We start from the raw sequence: 21,762 nt of genomic DNA, 5'->3' as shown, positions 1-21,762 counted from the left end.
CATATACTTGCTTGTTTACAGCAATGCCACACTAGTGCTGACACACAACTGAACATGATGGCGCACAGATATCGATGTGACGAGTGTAAAACAGCAGACCCCGCGTACAGTATGTCAAACGTGTTTTGTTTTAGTCATGTAATGTTCAGTGCTGGGACCTCATCAAACTCAATATGGTTCAACACCTGGGATCAGTTGCTCTGCTGTGCACACTAACACACACAAACTAGTCAACACTATTCGGACTGCACATGTAGGACTGAAACAGGAAGTCTTAGTGAAGTGAGAAAAAAAAAAAGTGTTCTCTAGCTAAAAATATCTGCACAGATGTTACATGAGTTACAACTGAGTAAAATGTATACATACACGTAACAATGCAGTAAATATGGATACAATGATTTCAAATGATAGGAAACAGAAATGTAGAAGGTTTTAATATTTACGATTTCTGAAGCAATTAAGCTGTTGATTGCTGCAACCAGAACACTGACAAGTCATAACCAGTCATTCAAGACCAGTTTTGTGAACTGGATTAACCGATCACTTGAAAAGATTTGACTCAAAAACTCAGTTTCATCACTAAGTTATCATATGGGGGAGTGAGTGGTAATGGCATAGACCATAGACTGTATAAAAACATGGACGTGGTGTCCGTGACGTCACCCGTAGACTCCTGAAGAGAGTTTTTGAAGCCTAAAGTGTGAAGAGCGAGCCGTCGCCATCTTGGCAGCGCGTCACTGCGCGACTCTCCCAGACAATCGAAAATTGGCAAAAGGGCGGGAGCTGGTTGCTGAAGCCACATTTAATTCACCTGTCAATCAAGTGGCCACGCCCTTAATTATGCAGAACTTTAAGGCTTAATATAATTTAAACGGATGAGTTATGAAAAAATTCACCCCCCTCACAGTTGTCATGAAGGGCAAAATTAGCAATATAGACCAAAATAATTTTTTGCACCAGGCTGAAAACATGTTTTTTTCTACTGTAAAGTTGGGAATTTTAACATGGGGAGTCTATGGGATTTTGCAGCCAGCCTCAAGTGGCCAGTCGATGAATTGCAGTTTTAATCAATTCCTTATTGGCTTTACTAGAGAGAGGGGGAGGTTGCTGCTCGGCATTGACACAATTTTCCAGGGTGTTGCAATGTGGTTGTTAATGTACTCTGAATGTTTTTTGGTAGGGGTAGACAATTTATTGGTATTTCAGTACAATATGATTTATCTTAAGACTTAAACTCACTAATAATTTAATATCAGAATTATGAAAGCCACGTTTTGGTCACACAGGGCCTCATTTATCAATCTATCTTTGGACAAATCAAATTATGACAGGGTTCACGTGTGATTCGTGATCAACTCATATGCCGCCAATCACATCGTGAGAATGATCATACATTGATAAATTTTGCGTCTGAAAACAATCGTCATTTAAACACCACGCCCGGGTTAGAAGCCTTGCCCCTAGAGTTTACGACATGGAGAAACATAACCCAGCGAAAAGGAGGCAATAATCTAATGAAAGAGAACATGATCTCACTCCAAAAACACATGCTTGTCATTTCAAACTATTTCATTCATTTACGTTTATTATACGTATATTACATATCGGTACATATAATTAAACAAATTATTTAAATTGAATGGTATACATAACAGAACAAGAATGAAAAATAAGTAGCTATAACATTATATAATAAACTATAAAATAAAACACAAATTAGACTATAGCAGCATTCAACAGCATACAAACATTAAGACAAAATTATTTTTATTTTAAGCAAAACTGAAATGGAATTTCACAAGCCTCTCTCATTCGACCATAATCCAGATGTTTCCATTTTGCCATGCAACATTTAGTTGCTAAACTATTATTTGTTAAGATAAAAAGCATTTACTTTCCTCGTGTTCCAATATCCACTTTAAACGTCATCCTTCACATAAGCAGAAATGTGTTTGTCTGGGTGCTGCACACTGATTTTAGAGGACCTTTTACATTGACCACTGTAACTTTGGTATTTACTTGTCTGCATTTTCTTTTTAGGATGAATAGCTGAAATGTCAAGTTAGCAATGCTAGGAATGTTGCGTGTATGTGTGTGGGGGGCCAGTGCAATCAGTTGGATTTAATCAAATAGGAGAAAACCTAAAGAAAACATAAATTGCAAGTTTCAGAAAAGGAGGGATGGAGGAGCAACAATAATGTACATTATGTGGAAAATAATGTGTTATATTTCATTAAACGTCTTGTTCAGAAAGCACTGGGGATTGTGGAATGCTATAGAGCAAAGCAGCACATTCCTCTCCAGTCAGTGACACAAGTGGACGGCCATCTGGTGGAGCCAAGGGACGTGGACTAGATTAAAACACAGGCCTGTCTGTTGTGGCTTCCTGATTATACTTCCTGAATGACACAGAGGACAGAGGAAGGGTCGCTGGGCCAGAGATGGACTCCAAAATATGAACTTTAATTAGTTATGATTTTAAAAAAGCACATTTATTTTCTATGATCTTCTTTGATTTATTTTTCACTGAGATTGTCACAATGCACTCTTCGGCTGAATAATGTTTCTGCCTACTATTTGGAACAGTCATCGACATCTTTGGGAGGATGTCTATAATACTCTCACATGCGCTCTCATTTATCTTCTCTTTCCCTCCATTAAGCACTCTTTCCCATTAATATACTGTCTATTTCTCTCTCTTTCTTTCTCATGTTCCATTAACAACAGTCTGTTGGGTTTTTGTTATGGCTTCTGCTGGGTTTGACTTCTTTTCAATACATTTTTAAGGAATAGTTCAATAACCTATAGTTGTAGTCCAAACTTTAATCAGTTCAAATCATAAACCAATCATTAAAACCTCTTTGATGAACTGGATCAACCGATTCTTTGAAAAGATTTCGCTCATCACATAATGTTATCAAATGGCTACTTTTATAATACATTTATGGTGCATCCATGTAATTTTGGAAGCTTAAAGCTTTAATTGTTTGTTCTAATAGCATTAAAAACAGTGACCAGTACAATATTAAAGATTTCTTCACACTAAATTAGAGCACTGAGGCAAACAAACTTCATGGGGACGTGACCTTTTTTTTAGAAAACTAATAATCTAATCTAATTAGATACCACAAACAATTTAATAATTCATCTCTCAGGAGACCGACGCCGCATGACATCTTGCTTCCTGAGGCAGTGCTCAGCCTAAATTCAGTTCAGCGCAGGTCCCACAGACTTAACACAGAACCGTCACTCGTACTTATGTAACCTTCCCCAAAATAAACAAAAAAGCAGGTGCAGCTTTTGTGCTGGAGGCCAGATTGAGACTGAATCGTGTGAATCAAGTCAGATGGCCCAGTGTTTCTGGACGGATGCCATATATCTCTGCTTAGCTCGGGTTCAACTCCAGAGTGTGTGTGAGATCAGCTGATCTGAGAACAGCACTGCTGATTTGACATTTTTAGATCAGAATCTGGATTGGGACGAGGCAGGCTGATTCTGGGTGAACCAGTTATTTACATTACGGTACATATGGCATAAGCATGCTACAGTCATAGTGTGAGCACACACACACACATAATCCATTAAGCATAAAGTGGTTATGAAAATTGTAAATCAGATGACCAGTAAGTAAGTGTGTTTGTCTCGATCCTAAACTCTATGAAAACATAAAACTAAAGGACAGTAGTCTGACAATCCAAAATAACAATAAAGCAATTATCTTTACTGCTATGATATACTATTCACTATATGCATCTGTCCTATTCTTTTAGTTCATTGTGATATTGTAGCTGAATGTTTCTGGCACACAGATGATGTGATTCACAGATGTCGTACAGTGCACTTAGAACGCAGTGGCTCAGGGTCGCACACAAACATGCACAAACAGCAGCACTGAATGATCCCTCCGGATATTTTTGTTTCCAAAGCAGGAGTTGCGACCTCACACCTTGCCGTCGGCCGAGCCCAGAGGTTAGCCTGCAGACACTACCATTAAACATTAACAGACAATATCTGTAATGACTAGACTAGACAAACAGAAAAAAGAAGTGTTTAATGTTATTTGTATAAAGAGAACACTATTTGTATGGGCCCTTCACGGATGTTCACTTCCACATGGCCTTTTATGAAGTGTACATATGACGGTCAGATGAAAGGAAGTAATTTCATTTGTGTTTTACACAAAGAAATACATATAGCACAAATGTGTAATAACATTTATAAGCTATGTTTCAAAAACTAGCAAACTGCCTTGCTTTTCCTTGCCTTGTTTTGAGAGCTGCATTTGCATTTTGTGTCTTTTGCAGCACCTCAGATGTGACATTGTGTTTTAAAAATTTGGTGCTAAAGTAAAAAGTTGTTTAGCTTCTGTGTGAAAAACACGTTTTGTGTGAATAGTCCCGAACTGATTTGCTGAACACTGCGCTGCATCTTTACATGCACAAGACACCCAAATTGCTACTGATTTTGGAATTAGCATGTTGCTAAGCTAACACCCCAATAATAAACTGTATAACTGTAACTGTAATCGCACACACAAATTGGGTGATAGTCAAATTAAGTTCAATTTTTTTTTTTTTATTAATACTTAACGGTCCTGAATAAAATTTGAGTACATTTGTAACATTTCACCTAATGTTAGCAGTATGAACTTTAGTGTTTTCTTTTTCGGTTAAGGCTGCCGGTTCCTGTTTTTCCTTATATGGTTTTGTTGTTCATGTTCAGTTTAACTCTTGAGTTAATTTGCTCATTAGTCATTATAAGTTAACTCCCATCACCTTGTTTACCCTTGTCAGCTGTCCTATTTAAAGTCTCCTTTCTGTTCAGTTTACTGTATGTTATTGTTAAAAGACATTTTGTGGATTATATTGGTCTCCATCGCCTTCCGGAACAGTAACACCTAACTTGTATGTCACTGTGGATAAATTTCAAGTTCAGCATAGATTTTTTTTTTTTTTTCCTGTAATATATGCATGTGATTGTAACTTAAATTCTGGACAAAATAAAGCATCTTAAAAGCTACCTGGTCACTTTTGAAATAGCGTTCACATTGGAAGCAGTATAGTAGTAGGTGGGTTGGGAATGGCTGATAATAAAGAATACACTGTGAACCATCACTTGAGGTGAAAAAAAAAAAAAATTTCCTGTGAAAGTCTGACTTGATGAGCACCACCTCATGAATGCATCTGCTTGTGCAAGATGGGCACACCTGCTCCAGGAAATGGGGGAGGGGCTGATGATGTAATGATTAATGAAGCAGATTAGTGGGCCGGGGGGATATGGAGAAACAAGCGACAGCAATCAGGAGATTCAACTTTCATTCCTGGGATAATCGCTGCAGAAGACACTCCTCGAGTGCCTCATGACACACTCACTCGTGTGTGTGAACGGATGGAAAACTGTGGCAATGCCCCTGAGACTTGTGTTTGTGGGTGTATATGCGTGCAAATGCATGTGTGCACAATGATTGGTGACTGAATAATAAATGCACGGGGACACCTCATGGTGTTTACCAGCCTGGTAGAGACACCTGCTCTCTGCTCTCCCACACACACACACACACACACTTTTGGTTACAGCTCACACCTCTTCTAGCACATAAATGATTAAAACCAAGCAGTGCAACCGGTTTTCAAATATATATATATATATTTATAAATATAAAATTATAATAATAATAAGTTTGCTTGCTCTGTGAGTGTGTGAATTAATAGCATATAGTTTCATCTACTAAACTCAAACGCGTACACACATACATGCATTCATATATATATTTTTGTGTTTGTGTGTTTGGAAGAGATTCATAATCTTCCTATTTAATTGTGAACAAACATGTTTACATTCATTCTCACGGTCTTACAAGCATCTTAAAAACATGTCCTTCCCCGATAAACTTTTATACCATACGATAAAGAACAAAATACATATATAATAATATAGAGTATAGTATAGTTGGCCGTATCACCCAGCCCTATAACAGAGTGTTTAATGCTGAATAAATATATGCAATGCACAAAGTGACTTAATTTTCCTTTCTTTACAGAGAAAAACAAACATCAAATTGCTGTTAATACCAAATTATGTGGTTTTCACTTTAAATATTTGTGCTACCACCCAAGCTGCTCTGACAACACTTTGGATGACACACTATGTCCATCTTGCTGTGGGTTAAACCAACACTCACAAGAGCCATGACTGCATCCGCTAATAAGCAGCAAATGGAAATCCAACATGCCTTACTGTGCTTCACATCAATGAAAGAGAAAGCATTACATCACTATGGCAACTCCGTGATTGGGTTCAGCTCAGTGCCTATTCTGAGGGATTATGGGTTCTTCATAATCAGATCAAGTACCTGGAGGAATCAAAACTGGATATCCAAGTGCTGAAACATTCTTCTGTTCAACAGGATGTTACACAGCAAAACAAAGCCAAGGCAAGTATCATTTTTACTACTGCACATGGATTTGAATAAACCCAGAACACTAAGCTCATTCCACTATGTTTGTACTACAGACATATAAAATATAGATAATAGATTTAACACTCAAATGAAAACTAGATATGCTGTGTTGGCAACTAACTGAAATGAAATAAACTATGAAATAGACTAACCATGCTAAAATGAAAAAGGAAATACATACAAAGCTATATGTGACCCTGGACTGCAGAACCAGTCTTTCTGAATTTCTGAAAAATAAGCTTTCTATTGATGTATGGTTTATTAGGATCTGATAATATTTGGCCGAGATACAACTGTTTGAAAATCTGGAATCTGAGGATGCAAAAAAAAAAAAAAAAAAAAATCTAAATACTGTGAAAAACGGCTTTAAATTTGTCCAATGAATTCTTAGCAATACATATTACCAATCAAAAATGAAGTTTTGATAGATTTACAGTAGGAAATTTACCAAATATCTTCATGGAACATGATCTTTACTTAATATCCTAATGATTTTTGGAATAAAAGTAAAATCAATAATATTTACCTATTCAATGTTATTTTTTTTATTATTTATTTTTGCTATTGCAAAAACATTAACCCAGCGACTTAAGACAAAATGACAAAAGCACAACAAAATTACTCAATTTTAAAGTACATTTAAAATGAAACCTGAAACCATGAAACTAAATCAAAATATTAATAAAAACTATAGAAGTAATAATATAAAAAGTTACAATGGTCTACATGTTCTACCAGTGTAAAAAGTTTAAGAGGACTCTTAAAAGTATGAAAAAGCAGACAATTGACTTTTCCTTGTCTGATGTAGTAAACAGACAGCAGGCAAAATAAACAAACAAACAAAAAAAACCTAAAATTAAAATACTACAATTAAAAAAAAATAGTATACTAAACTAAAATTAAAAAGTGAACTGAACCTAATTCAAAATAGAAATTATTATTAAAATACAAAATAATATTACATAAATAATACTACAATATCTGTTGCTCAAACTGTCGAGAATGGCGCTAGCAACAACAGAACAAAAGGAATGTTGACGATCAAAATTAAAGAAGTTAGAACATTTAAATATATAATATTTATTCAACTCTTTGACTGAATGATCAGTTTTCACGAGGGATTTCTGACATTGGACAGCAGCTGAATGGACCTCTGTTCACGTCTGTTCACGTCTGTAAGACATCTGACACCTCACCGTGTGCTGTAGACCACCTCCTGCTGTGTCCCGGAGTGACTTCTTAGGGCTGGGAGAACGAGTGTGAGTCATGTTATTGGAAACAGAGCTAAAAGTCTTCTTGAGAAACCCCAAATGCTGACTTGTTTGTCTTAAGGCACCTAAAGCTAAGCAGGTCTGACACAATTATGCTGACCTGACAGAAATTCGTCAAACCGCTGGCTGTCCTATGCTCTCGCCGTCTATCAATCACTGAAATGAAAGTATGAGAGCACAGGGTCAGGAGCAACAGCAGCGTGCAGAGGTGATCCATACTCTGTATTGATTTTAGATTATTCCAGTGCTTCCAAACTTCCCACTCACTGCCAGCCCTGCAAAGCATGATGGGAAGCGCCATAGTTCTCGCAGTGCCACTAAATAAGGCTGGACATGTGATCTGTTGTTGAAAAGAATGACATGCCAGAAAAAAAATATATATTTATTATAAATTAATTATTATATTACATTAATATTAAGCAACACAGCCATTTTTAGCTGCTATAATAAGTCTTCTTTTTTCATTAGTATTAAATCAGGATATTAAAACGATTTCTGAAAGTTTGCTGACATTTATTCAAATAGAAAACAGCCATTTAAAATTATAACAATATTTCACAATCTTACAGTTTTACTGTATTTTTCATCAAATAAATGCAGCCATTGTGAGACGTATTTTAAAATATCTCAGCAAATCTTACAGACCCCCCCCCCCTTAAAATGCAAGCATACCTAATATATTAGACACATACTATTGTCAAAAGCCATTTAACAACTACATAAAACATAAATGTTATAATGTAGTTATTGCTTATTTGCTCCCACCATCAATTTTATTTTAGAGCGTTGTATAAAAATCCATCCTGCACAACATACTTACATAAAAATGCTGTGCTCATAAATATTTTGATTAACTGTACAGAAACTGCCAACCCTGCTCTACTCTATTAACTAAAAATAGCTCTGGCTACCGGCCAGCGGCACTCTCTTAGTTAACGGAAAACTGCTTCAGTCACAGTCCCCCCTCCAATTCCACCTTCTATTTTATAACATCGATGTTAAATCTTTATTTAAGGTCTTTAAGGTTTTTCAGATTACTGGAAGGCTTTCATGGTAACAGCGACACAAAAACATGCAGGAAATACAATCGATGCAAGCTCTTTTGTTACTGTGCGGATGCGTGGTCACTACATGATCAAAGTAGGAAATGACCTTCAGACCAGATACCAAGCAGAAGAAAGACCAAAATATACAAAGGGACACTAAACCTTCTAATATGAGTGAATACAAATTGGCCCCATTTACTTACATGTGTTTGTTCTTATTGAAACTAGGCACAACTTCTGAAACAACATTATACAATGTTTTAAATGATGCTTCAGTAAACAACAAAAAAAGAAGAATCTGTGTTATATTAGGATATTCGTTATATACAGGGATGCACATAAGTGGTCCGCAGTTCCGCATGTACGACCAAAATAAAAAATGCGTAATATAAATATGTTCTGAGAGCGCATTTGCGTACCGACATGGTTGACAACTGTTAATGCATAATTACCATTTTAAATCACAAATTGTCCTATATAAGTTTTATTTTCAACCTGAAAGCATGAATCTAGGCTATGCCTACCATTTCAAAGCACAATGCAAAACTGTGACATTCATCCACTGACGCTCTTTAATCAGTAGCAGCGCTAAATCCGGAAGCGCGTATACTTACTTGCCCGCGACCCGCCAAAATAAAAGCCTGCTGATTTTAATTTTGAATATGATGAAAATGCTTTTGTTAATTTATTTTTAGACGCTTTTTTGCAAAGCGACTTAAAATTGGGGAATACATAAAGCGATTCTTCTTAAAGAGGCAAACAAAGTAGTAGTAAATATTAGCATTTTATTTTTAAGTTTATTTACTATAAAATAAATGCATTTGTATTTAATACTAGGGCTGCTTTTTATTTTTAATAATATGATCACACACTATTATTTAGTTTATTTACTATTATTTAATTTAAAAAAAACTAAAGTGCAATAATATTATAACTATTATTAATTATTTTTTTATATTTGCATTTAATGGGTCACGCTATATGCATTGTGAGGACCAAACCAAATCTCCAGGTTCTCTTATGAGAACCAGGCTGAAAAAATGATGTGCACCGCTGATTATATTAGCATAATATAGTCACTTGCGAACTAAAGTCACATTTGCCTTATGACTTAACCATAGCAACAGAACACTAGTGTTTTTCAATAGAGTCTACAGAAAACACACAAATACTGTCATGATTAGTTTATTAAATAAAGAGAGCTTTAAAACTGATGCTTTAGTGAACGAAAAATAAGAATCTGTAATATTAGTATATTCATTATATTAGTATTATTATTGTGGAATATAGATGCTTGCATCTACAGTCATGTCGACCTAAGGATCTAACCATATAACAAGTGCACACTGCAGTCTTGCTATAGGTTGAGTTTCAGATAGCAAATAAGTATTGTCATTATTACTTTATTATACCACGGTCTGTCTGAATGCTCGATTCTGATTGGCTGGCGGGTATGCATTAAAACCATTTAATGCACAGGTAATTCCAAGTCAGATTAATCACCGGTCTATATTATTATACAATTCTGATTAGTAATATGCATTGCTAAGAACTTCATTTGGATAACTTTAAAGCTGATTTTTCTCAATATTTAGATTTTTTTGCACCATTAGAATGCGGATATTCAAATAGTTGTGTCTCAGACAAATCCTGTCATATCCTAACAAACCATACATCAATGGAAGGCTTATTTATTCAGCTTTTAGGTGATGCTGTTTTTAAGTAACCAAATTCACAACTTCATTATTGGCAGAAAGAGATGCAGAGACGCAGGTAATTCACGAACGCAACTTTCTCCTCCTGATGTAGTAATCCTTTCCACGTTCCACATTGTTTAAATAACAAATGCATTTGCACCCATTTGTGTGTTCATGGGTGTGCTGTTCTGAAAACAAAGTGTGTTCAGGCGCATTGTTGACGCGTTGCTATTTAGAGGCAACTGAAATAGACTGCACCATAGACCAACTAAGACCTGGTCTAAAGTCAGCTTTTTTTTGTTGTTATTTAAAGAGCGTGTTGGTAAAGGCAGGTCCACAGCGCGCACACACTCTGCTTATTTTAAAGTTGGAAAAACTGTATTCAGAAACTCTGAAAAACACATGCATGCAAGAATTTAAGTCTAATGTACATTTTTGATAAGCATCGCAGTAATGTGTACTTCCCGAAGATTACACAACCCTCTTAATGATGTCCTCAAAAAACAGTCTGTTTAATCTGAAAGTGTGTCCACAGGAGTCACTTAGTCAAACATTTACTCAAGGAAGTCATTATGGTGTTGATAAACTGAGTTTGTAGAATAACTACATGAGCGCGGGGGCACGAGGGATTGGGTGGGGGTGAAGAAACATGACAGTTTTCAGAGCCGAGTACATCAACAACTGTTAAAACAGAATGGAACAAACAGCGTCCGCCCAAAAGCTAAATACACAGCCTGTATCTCTTGGATACAAACAGAGCCAACAGCAAACAGTGCTTTCACGAGAATCCACATACACCAGGAATACTGTAATATATCTGCAACATACTGAAATATTGCTGTAATGTATTGTTTGATAGCATAAGCATGTAAAACCAATTGCTTAACAGACAAACATCCAAGGCGTAGGGCCATAGAAGAGTCTGGAATTATGTCCTCAAATAAAAGAGATGTGGAGAAACCACCACAAAGACATCAGCTTTCAGCTGCTAATGTGTTTTGGGTGACTGCTTACTGACCAACTAGTATCTATGAATTATGGCTCAGGTTCCTCCTTCAGTGTTAACACCAATGACCATAACTACACCTATAACATTTTAACAGTCGTTCTGGTTTTACAAAAACAGGGACATCCACACCACAACTCTAACGATAACTGCGCAGAGTAACGATATTAGTGGAATCATTTTTCAGCTAATGACCAATAAAACAATCAGATTTGAAAACTATCCATTTAAAGCAAATTACATCATGACTGTAGCATGAGCTTGAAGTAAACAAACCGTAATTGGTGCGCACATTAATATAATTATAGTTATCCTTGTTGTTATAATTTTTGATGTAAATGGCCCTTAGGTCCATGGGATTTTCTTTTTGGTTTATGGTCTGCTGAACAAAAAATAAATAAAATTAAAATGGAGAACCTACTGTTGAAACTACTTCAACAAACGTTAAAAAGGTTGAAATGCATAAAATTGCAGCAAACATTTTACTGTAGTACTGCATCCATATTATGCTACTGCGGACCTTGGAAAACATCTCGATGAAAACGATGAATGAATAATAGAGCCGCTTCCTGATCCTGATCATGTATCTACAGAATGACTCAACTGCCTGCCGGAAAATTTATCTTAAGATGGTGCTGTCTGTCTTTTAAAGCATTTTAGTGTGTTTCTAGATGGCCTGTGGTCATAAATCCAGCTTAACCACAACTATGGTTTATTGCTGGTACAAAATGTTCTGGAGACTTGGTACAGATGGTCCTAAGGTGGCTTTTATGACTCCACGCCAAAGGAAATGGCTTTGGTTTTTGCATCAGTTTACATTTCCTGAGCCTCACACTTACTCAACAGAAGTTTTAGTGAACCACATTAACAGTTCGACATTATATTGACATCTTCTCCAGTTTATGAGTTAAATTTTATGCGTCTGGCTATTTAAAGAGTTTATTTAGCCCTAGATTTGATGAGGAGCTGCATACTGTCCCTCAAAGCGGTCAACTACAACACAAAGTCACGCAGACGAAGCCTGAAGAAGATTCAGCAGACCATCACGACTGGACAAAACACCCCAAAAATCCTTTCCACTAGACTGAACATCGAGGCTCTTGATGCTCACACGTTTACTCACCAGATTATTAATAGAAAATAAAAACTTTGTTTCCATAGCAACAGTTATAGTCCATATGGAAAGTGTCTCCTCTTGTTGCCAAGACAACCAACCCTCGCAGTTGAACGATGTAGAGCTGTTGATCTATTCCCAAACAAGCCTGGACAACATCCAAAACTGACCTCAAGAACAGAGTTTGGCTAATACTGGAATCTTGAGACTTGTGAAAGAAAAACTGATTGGGATTAAGACGTTTCCATTCGTTCGGGGACTCTGGGACTGTTTAAAACATTACATGTCTTTCAATGTTCTCATTAACCCCACAGCAGAGAACTCTAGACCGACTCTAGTTAAATAAATGAAAGCATCATTTCGGCTTCTCTGTTTTACTCTCGCTGCAGACATGAGCTCACAGAAGATTCCATTAACATTGAATCCAGGCTTGGGATACGGGCCCAGAATATTCCCACTCCTGTCACCGTTTGGGAAGAGGTCAAGGGTCAACTTCCACTCCCGAAAACTAAACAAGCCCTAAAAATCAGTCCTTGCAATGCCCCCCAGTCTTGAGTAAAGCATGTGGAAGTGTTTAATGAGTGACTTGGGTTTGGAATTGAGCACTGGTTCCTGTTCAGAACTGGTTCCGAAAAAAAAAAAAAAGAAAAACATCTGTATTTTTTTGCTGATGTAGATGGAACATTATACTAAAATACTCTGTGACTGTGTTTTGGGAGAAGTGTTGCACTGCTACTGAATCTACAGTGCCAGAAGAAAAATTCCATGCAGATTGAATTAATAAAATGAAACGAAAACAAAAAAAACAGACGACGAGCAACAGACGTGTGAAGTCGGAACAAAGTTCTAATGTGAGCCAGTCCTTTTTATAGGATCAAAAAGTTTAAAACAATTCAGGATTAGTCTCATTCACTGGTTCTTTGCTCACTGAACCACGATTCATTTCATTAAGTCCAACACAAAATGGGTAAAAAAAAAAATTGTATGTTAAAATTATTGTTCATGTGTCAATGAGTAGTTACCGATAGATATAGAAGATAATATTGCTTTTATTTAAGAGTTAGGACCAAATGTGCAGGATTGTTTTTTTTTAGTGCTAAATGAATAATAAAAAAATTTGCTAAAGAAACAAGTGGGATCAGAAACAGAAAAATTTATAACTATTAAATCTTCTTTGTATTAATAAGCACTTTATGTAAAATGGGCTGCACCGTTTCATATCAGATTGACAGAAACACATGAGCAGTTGTGGGAATTTCGTTGCTGCTTGTCACATTGAGGATATCTGGTTTGTTTTAAGAGAGTCTTACTATAGACGTTTATAACTTTTTTCTCTGAAGTAATTTTAGTCAAGGCTTCTTGCACCAAAAATACTCTGAATAAACCAGACCGGTTTTGCTTTTGCTGCTTATACTTTAAGACCTCTATTCATAAATGAGCTCTGTTATGATTGGATAATTTCCTAACGTAATCTGATTCGCAGAGTGGGCTGACTACTAAATACTGAATGTTCCCTATTAAAAGTCCATTAAAAGCTTGCAAATGTTATGATCGTATACTTGGAACAAAAGAGAAGTGCCATGTCCGCATTATGTCAACACAAAAAAAGTCCTCAGCACAAACTTGTAACATAATTCAAATCAGACAAGTTGATTAATATCAGGAAGAAACAACCACCGTCAGCTCAAACGCAAACATCAGCGGTAGCTCTGTAGATGCTGAGCTGGAAGTAAAATGTTCTTATACTTACGTTCCCAAAACTTCTTTAAAGTCATAGATGTCCTTGATGTTCGATGTTTTCTTTTTCCAAGAGTGTCCATCCTCTCCCAATGGCATTTTGCTACGGTCAGTGTTGGATAAACTGAGAGAAGAAGAGGAAACCATTCAATTATTATGCTACGCAACACATCCTACAGATTTTTCAGGCCCAAACTTACATTTAGTGACATGAAATTTCCCAGAAACTAACTCGGCTTCAGCTGAATTTCTAAAAACTTTGACCTGTAGGGCAATTCACTTGGATTTTGACCTCACCATGTGGAAATATTCAGGTTTACATGACTGCAGTATCATTTAGCCTACAAGTGTCACCTTAAGACACATGATGTGTCTTTTAAGCATTACAAACTTTTACTATGTATAAACTGATCAGTATTCGTGTCAAAACAAGTGCTCCCCATCTGTCTGTTTTCCCTTGAGTATTTCAAAGCAAGAGTTCTGAGAACTACACACTTCTATAACCCAGGGCTTTCTTATTTAGCTCAGTCTTCAGTGAGACATGACAGTGTAAACTGAGCTCAGTCGGCCGCAGCTACTTAAAAGATCTTGCTACAATTTCATTCTTTAATTCTTAGCTGATTAAGCATGGTGGAAACTAATTATTTTCTCTTACTTCAAGACACTAAGAAAAACAAATTTTTCCTGCTACTTACCTGTTCTATACCTGATAAAAAGTATCCACTCGGACGAAAATGGCTAAAGGGCACTACATTCATGCAGAAAACGTTTTTGTGTTTAAAAATGCAAATTTATATTAAAAAAAACTGCAATGTTTAGGGACCAGTTTTTTTTTTTCTTTTCTTTTTTTTTGTTTAGTTGTGTAAATGTTTTATATAACTGTTAATATCAGTACATTTTGGAAACTGTATTCAAAACTAAACATTTTAGACATTTAAAACCACTATTAACTTTATAACAAGCTTAAATGTAATCAAAATCAATATGCAATTTTTATGCTTGAACATTATAATGCTGTGATTGTAAATGTTGCAGAAAAGAAATTGTAGCATTTAGTAGGTTTCTATAATTTGACAATTTTAGAATTTATTTAGTCAAAATAGTATATAATAGATTTTAGTAATTGTACCTACATAATTAGTGGTTTATTGCATTGGTTACAATGTAATAGCTCTGGAATATAACAAGTACAAATATCGGTTAAGCTTTATGTAATTATCAGGGCTGGGCAAGTTAATGCATTGTTATCACGTTAATGCATTAATTGAATAACGCCGATAATTATTTTTTTCACACGTTAAAGCTGTTTTTTTTTTATTATTATGGAAGTCTGTTGCTCACTGGCTATGAATACAAATACAGACAAATCATGCATGACAGGAGGGAATGCTCCCGATCAAATTATTTTGGCTAAGCATCAACATTCACTGTCCACTGTTATTTTTAACAGAAAAGAATGCAACGAGCTCATAATCACTTATTAAAATATAGGAAATAGGAAGTTTCCGATAACACGTAAACAGAGTGCAGTGAATAGTTTTGTTAACTTTGTGGTTTATTATTTTGAGTTGTATGGGATGCGGTAACACATGTCCCTCTCACAATATATTGCTTTACATATCTATCGCTTTTGCCATTTCAGAAATATTCACGCATTCATGCAGCACGCATCAGAAGATCTGCACTCCGGCGTGGTTAGCGCTCACACTCGCTGATCTATATATAACTGAACCGCACTCTTGCCCACCTCTTCCCACGAGCCAGGGACTGCTAAAGCGATCACACTAGTCAAACGAACCAGGCTTTGGGGGTTAAGATTGCCTAGTGTGAGCCCACCCTAATTATTCTCCCAAATCCCGCACTCACGAGTCTCTACCCACTTATCAAGTGTTGTCCCACACCGCACTCTGCTGCAATCGTGCTGGTCTTTAATAGAAAGGTGCCTGTTATAATGTTATGATGGAGGCTCTGGACTCTGAGCATAACTTGTTTTTCTATAACAAAATATAACATATCTTCCTGTCCTGGCAGTGACAAATAGCTTATTTTATATTTAATTGAATTACATTAATGTTAATAAGTTAAATATTTTCCCTGCTACTATGTAAAAGGAGCATCTTATTTGTTGAAAATGTTTGCAAACCATGTTATTGCACTTTTGTTCATGTAGCAGTACTTTTAAACGAAAAAAGTGCAAATTAGTTTTGTGCATAACAATGTGATTAATCGCAGACAATCATGCGATTAATCGCAAATTTAAAAATAAAATAATCGTTGCCCAGCACTAGTAATTATACATTTAAGTACTGAGTCATATTAATTAATTACATGTACTTACTATATAATTAGGGTTAAAATTTGGCTTAGGGTTACTTCCAATGCAATTATGCACAATCAATTGCATGTAAAATATGAAACCTTAAAATAAAGTGTTACTTAAATGTCACATGGCTTTCATAACAAAACCTAAAATGTATAACTTTGTAAATCTGTAAATAGTGTTTTGCCATTTGATTTTCACCAGCACGATTCACGAGTCACCAAACAGCTCAGGAATCGTGAATGTTACTTTCACTCCACACAGCCGTAGGGATATCCTAAGACCAATGCCGAAATAACATTCACGCAGCTTTGCACATTCGGTCGCCCAGCAGGTCTGCAATCTTCAGCAATCGCTTTCAGAAGAGGCTCATGTCTTGTTGCGTGGGGGGTTGTTGTGTCTGTTTTGTCTATATTCTTCTTGCTAAAAGTTGTCATCATCAACTCATGCCAAACCATTTTACCTACTGTCAATCATAATGGTCTACTGTGTTGTTTTTGGCTATGTCTATTCTAACTTAAAAACAGTTGGTTTTTTACTGTATTCTTTCTTTGTAATGACAATGTTTGGATGGGAACCCGGTGATCCACAGTGCGTCTGGATCCAAATGGCAAGCTAATAGAGCAGCTGCGGTGGGATCTCGGTTGCTTTAGGCGTACAGTTTGGGTAAACACTCTAAACTGTTTAAATATGTGCATTTAAGGAGGGCTGTCTCTCCGGTAAACCTCAGTTAATTGTTTCTTAATCGGAGGCAGTACATTTCCTCTTTCCTAAAACAGAAGTTATGCAATGTTGGGTAGTGTCACAACAATGTTACACTGATAAGACATCGGAGCGTTTTGTTTGCTAGCACCAAAATTTAAGTCATAGCTGAACTAGGCATACATTAAAGATAGTTTGGGGTTTAGGAAGTTAAACTTTAATGACAGCAACTGTGGCATGCTGTAATTGGACAGAAAATAGATCAGACCTAGTTTATGCAAAGCTCATTTGTATCTCATCCTATTATTTTATGCAAATATGTACATTAAAGATGCTATTCATACACACATTGAACACACTTCTTCTGTAATACACGGTTAGGGTGTGGTGTGATGTGATAATGAAGAAAAAGCTTCTTTAAAATAATTAAATTCTTGCAAAATGTGGTGCGACCAATAAAGCAATGTGACGCAAACAGTGTGCAAAAATATGCAGCAATTAAAAATGTGAAATTATATCAAAGAGAGGACCGGTTAAGACTGCATGGTCAATTAGTCTCTTGAAAAATTAGATAATTTTACCTATTAATGACATTACAAGTTTAGGTTTTAAATGATCATACCAAACTTAATAAAAATTCACAACAATAATAATGATTTAGATTGACTGTTAAATCTTTTTCTTCAAAATGGTTTAAATGATTTTTGTCCAAAAGCCTCGAAAAAACCAACATGAAAAACACATTTTCTTTATCTTGCATGATTTTTTATTCTTCTTCGGGAAAATTCTGACCCATATCAAACAAACAAAAATTAAATACATTTCCTTGCAATTACCATTTTTAGGATATGAACTGCATGTTATCCCATAGACTTCCATTGTAAGTTGTATTTTAGTTCACTGTGTTAATATGGATTCACCATGATATTTAATGGGTAACATCAGACTTCTCAATAGACCACAGGATGTAGTGTAATAGGAAATACTTGATGTCCCGGCACAGTTAAACTGACCCCACAATTACTGATTTCTCAAAGCGCTACGCTGCATTACCGTAATAACTGAAATCTGATTCATAATTGCTACGATAACACTTTTGGTTTAACATTATACAAACATACTACTGGAAATCTCTCTTAAAAATTGTATACTTCCTTAAAACTTCTGCATTCCATACAGATGACAACCCCACACAGCTTAAGACAAGAGTGCATGAATTAAACGTGATGCCCGGGCTGACATCTAACATGGACACATGCAAAGAAGATGGAAGACATTCAATTCTCTCTATTGACAAACCCATTTTCTAATTGAGAATCACCACCAGAGCATCCAAACACATCCCTGAGTTAGACTAAACTCCATCCAAGCAAAACGTGACCACACACCAAAGATTTAAAGGCATCCCAAATCTCAGGCAAGAAGTTTTAAGAATCATATACATAGGCACCATATATCATAACAAAGATATTTGCATCACTGTGCATGCAGGTCCAGAGGTAGAAAGGGTTTTAATTCACCGCTTGTTAGTGTGGAACCAAGTAGAGGTCAAGAAATAGATTATAGAAGAGCTATGAACTAACCCACATTGAAAGGAGAATCAAAAGGCAAGCTTGAAGGATTGAAAACAGACATTCATACACAACGCTACCATCTAGATCACCATGCAGCATTCAAAATGTTGGATTCATCAGACAGACGATGGAGATACTCACTGGTTTCCCATGGCTGCTCAGAAGAGGACAGAAGAGATACAGAGTGACACCTAAACCTTCAGCAGGTCGGAACAATCACACCAGACTCAGAACAATTCATTATTCGTGCTAATAGAGTCTGTCATGGGCGTTTATGACCACAAGCTGCGCTTCCCCTTTTAAGGTGAGCTATCTAACCACAACATAACTCAAACTCAGGAAGTATAGAGCTTACATACAACTTTAGCGAGTCTTCTCTCACCCTAAAAAGGGCCTCCACTTCAGGATGTGCAAAAAACAATCTATATAATGACTTGCTTTATCTGTTGGAAAGGTTTCAAAATCAACACCTGTCAGTGATCATTAGCACTGCGACATCGACACAAACCCCCCAAACTGGGGAAGCTCATAACAACTCAATTGTTGGTCTGTTCTTCAAACATAGCATCTCAAGTCAATATAGTGCTTTATCTATGCTTTTTTTTTGCTGCTATTTGTGAAGCTTAATAGACTTTGTAGCTATGATCTGTTACAAAATAGGGCTGGGTCCACAACGGCTACTAATCAATATTAATCGATCATCATTCTGATTATACAATATTTAAAGGGGTTATATGGCGTTGCTAAAAAGAACATTATTTGGTGTATTTGGTCTAATGCGTTGTGTTTATGTGGATTACGTTTAAAAAACATATTATTTTCCACATTCTCTACATTATTGTTGCTCCTCTCTGCCCCACCTTTCTTAAACGCGTCAATTTTTACAAAGCTCATCGGTCTGAAAAGCGAGGTGTGCTCTGATTGGCCAGCTATCCAGTGCGTTGTGATTGAACACCACAAGAAATGTTACGCTCCTTAACATACTGTGATGCCATCTCCCAGCGTGACAAGACAAAACGTGGGGACATAATTACTAATTAATTATTAATTTATTAAAGTAGTAAGAAGTGGTAACTACTAAGTAAGTAGTTTCGCTTTCACAATGAAACACACATGGCGCCGGTGGCAACAGCGAGAATAAATGGTTATGTCTTCTTTCTTTGCGTGTACATTTGCCCAGCGTTATGCAAATATTCTCACATCGTGATGTAGACATGTGGGGGCGTGTTTAAATGAGCTGTTTTGGGGTCCCATGACTTCCACAGTGTGAGAAAAGACCACTTTTGTTTTCCGAAGAAGAAAGAAAGTCATTCAGGTTTGGAATGACATAAGGGTGATAAAATGATGAGAGAATGTTCATTTTGGTTGCACTGTCTCTTTAAGCATGGATGAGATGCCGTCAGATACACAAATGCCATATGGTTGCTTGCGACAAACAACCCATCAACAAGTGTGTAATCCACATGTTATTTGCACACAGGTACAAAGCTCAGCTTTTAATTATAGCACATGACTTGCTCTATAACAAAATGCAGTATTTTGCTTTTTTTTTTTTTTATGTGCAAATAGCTCTGTCAAAGTGCAGTGCCCTCGACATGACTCTAAAGGGAAGTGAATGCCGCGGGAAAGCATAGGGAAGTTCAGCTGTTGCTTTGTTACTGTTTTAGAATACTTATAATGCAGTTATAAATGTGACTTTATTTCCTTCTACAGCCTCGTACAGAACTGCACAACTGACTGCACAAACTAAAGCTTTGCAAAGAGGAAGATATGCTGCTTGTAACCAGCCCTAACATGAATGCGTCTATCTGCACATCAATCACATCCTGACTTTCAGAGCAGCCCACAACGACTGATAAAGGCTTGATCTATTCTAGCACAGCAACTGGTCAAATACTAGACTTTAACCAGCTCCATCTGAGGTTATTAATTGCTAAAACCGGCAGGCTGTCTGATCCCGAAGAATGTTCAAATGAGGAAATCAAACAGCCAGAACGCTTTAAATAATGCCAACACTGGCTGTGCCAAAGAGGAGGAATAATCAAAAGAATGCAGAAAAGAAATGTTAATGGGCTGAAAGAGAAAGGGCACACATGTGACTGGTTAAAAGAAACAGATGATATGTTCAGATAAGATAACTGATTAAACTAAAACATCAAGCATTTTCAGTCAGGCTTTGTCCTTTTACGGTCAAATACAGTGAAGTGTAATTTCATATATTTTAAATAATTTGTTTTCAAGTTATGACCATTTTAATTTTAATATATATATATATATATATATATATATATATATATATATATATATATATATATATATATATATATATATATATATATATATATATATATACATACACTCAGAGATGTATAAAGTACTAGAGAACCATACTTGAGTAAAAGTGCAAGTGCTCTATCAAAAAAGTGACTTGAGTAGAAGTAGAAGTGCTCTTTAAGCACCACACTTAAGTACAAGTACTAAAGTATTCAACATTTTTTGTACTTAAGTATTGCAAGTAGTCTATTTTTAAATTTACTACTCAAGTACTGAAAGTAAAAGTAGAAGTATTGTGTTATGTAGCTATTAAAGAAAGTAGTCAAAAGTTTGAACATATTGTTTTTACTATTTCAAATGATTAACCTAAAGGACAATTACAATTCCTTTGACTGTAACTTCTTGTAAACAAAAAACGGTTACTAGGGTTAGTTAGCCCAATTTGCAAAATGATGTGATTAATAACTTACCCTCATGTTGTTTCAAACCCGTAAAACATCAGAGGGTCATTTAGAATTTTTTGAAGCATTGAAAATACATTTTGGTCCAAAAATAGCAAAA

At 36.0% G+C, this 21,762-nt stretch overlaps 1 protein-coding gene across 2 annotated transcripts in view; it reads right to left on the bottom strand.

The window, feature by feature from the left end:
• camk1b (calcium/calmodulin-dependent protein kinase Ib) overlaps positions 1-21,762 on the bottom strand; it is a 47,248-nt gene that overhangs the window by 21,944 nt on the left and 3,542 nt on the right. The window contains exons 1-2 of one of the 2 annotated variants that reach the window (XM_052569276.1): positions 19,069-19,259; positions 14,345-14,455 (exon numbers count right to left, since the gene is read on the bottom strand). In XM_052569276.1, coding sequence (XP_052425236.1) covers positions 14,345-14,455; positions 19,069-19,079 — 122 coding nt within the window. In that variant the 5' untranslated portion in view covers positions 19,080-19,259. Of the gene's footprint in view, positions 1-14,344; positions 14,456-19,068; positions 19,260-21,762 lie in introns of those variants that run through there. The other variant, XM_052569277.1, reaches the window with a different exon arrangement.

Source organism: Carassius gibelio, chromosome B11 (assembly GCF_023724105.1).
Source record: "Carassius gibelio isolate Cgi1373 ecotype wild population from Czech Republic chromosome B11, carGib1.2-hapl.c, whole genome shotgun sequence".
Classification (NCBI taxonomy): Eukaryota; Metazoa; Chordata; class Actinopteri; order Cypriniformes; family Cyprinidae; genus Carassius; species Carassius gibelio.
The sequence above is the reverse complement of the archived record's forward strand: the minus strand, read 5'-3'. Positions and strand labels throughout refer to the sequence as shown.